The 1348-nt window shown below is 45.5% G+C and overlaps 1 protein-coding gene across 1 annotated transcript in view; it reads left to right on the forward strand.

The window, feature by feature from the left end:
- The window catches only part of ankrd27 (ankyrin repeat domain 27 (VPS9 domain)), a 30653-nt gene that overhangs the window by 28384 nt on the left and 921 nt on the right, over positions 1 to 1348 (forward strand). Inside the window, 2 exon segments of the mRNA XM_034879012.1 lie at positions 193 to 312; positions 996 to 1344. Coding sequence (XP_034734903.1) covers positions 193 to 312; positions 996 to 1344 — 469 coding nt within the window.

Consider the following 1348-nt stretch of genomic DNA (forward strand, 5'->3'; position numbering starts at 1 on the left):
GTGTGTGTGTGTGTGTGTGTGTGTGTGTGTGTGTCTCTGTGTCTGTCTGTCTGTCTGTCTGTCTGTCTGTCTGTCTGTTTGTTTGTGTCTCTCTTTGTGTGTCTCTGTCTCCTCAGCTTGTCCTAAATTATTACATCACATAATAACTTAAATTGTGTGTGTGTGTGTGTGTGTACGCTCTGTGTGTTTCAGGTGATGAGGTTTCTGCTTGAGTGCAACGCCAAACTGAACAAGAAGGATCACTATGGCAACACGCCTCTGATACAGGCCTGTCTCTGTGGAAACGTGGAGACAGCCACCACGCTGTTACAGGTACACAATCCCCCGTGCAGACCACGAGACCTTTAAAGACTTTATCTAGCTCAAGAAGTAGGAGAATCTCCTCAACTCTAAGGGACACTCAGGACTGGAAGGGGATGACAAAGTAACTTAAGCTTTAGAGTAATGTAGTGGAGTAAAAAGTACAATAATTACCTCTGACATGTAGTACAACGTGGTAGAACATGGATATACTCAAGTACAGCTACAGCAATTAAAGCACTTTTTCAAAATGTCAGAAAATGATGTTTTCAGCCTCTCTAACATGTAGACTTCCTGGTCTTTTATATTTTATATGATAAACTGAATGTCTTTGGGTGTTTGGACAAAACAAGACATTTAAAGACGTTACGTTGGACTTTGTGAAACTGGGACGGACGACTTTCTGACATTTTATAAGCAAATAATCGATTAATCAAGATCATAATCAGCAGATTAATTGAAAATGAAACCAAAGTATTTAGGTAAGTACCTTGAAATGTACTTTAGTACACTTTAACAGCTTGATGAAACCAACAACACACACACACACAAGCACACACACACACACACACACACACACACACACAGAGCCACAGAGAAGATGCCGTTTCTAAAAGACATTAAATTGCTTTTAATGAGAAACTTGTCTGTGTGTGTGTGTGTGTGTGTGTGTGTGTGTGTGTGTGTGTGTTCAGAGTAATGCGTTGGTGAACGTGGCGAACCTTCAGGGGAACACGGCGCTCCATGAGGCGGTGCGCGGCGGACACCAGGCGCTGGTGGAGCTGCTGCTGAGGGGCGGAGCCTCACCCGGCCTCAGGAACAAGAGCCAGAGGACGCCCCTGGACTGCGCCTATGAGCTGGGCGGAAAGGTGGTGCTACACCGTTACAGCTACACCACTACAGCTACACCACTACAGCAACACCACTACAGCAACACCACTACAGCTACACCCACCAAAGCCACACCACTACAGCTACACCACTACAGCTACACCACTACAGCTACACCACTACAGCTACACCCACCAAAGCCACACCACCACAGCTA

Source organism: Etheostoma cragini, chromosome 8 (genome assembly GCF_013103735.1).
Source record: "Etheostoma cragini isolate CJK2018 chromosome 8, CSU_Ecrag_1.0, whole genome shotgun sequence".
NCBI lineage: Eukaryota > Metazoa > Chordata > Actinopteri > Perciformes > Percidae > Etheostoma > Etheostoma cragini.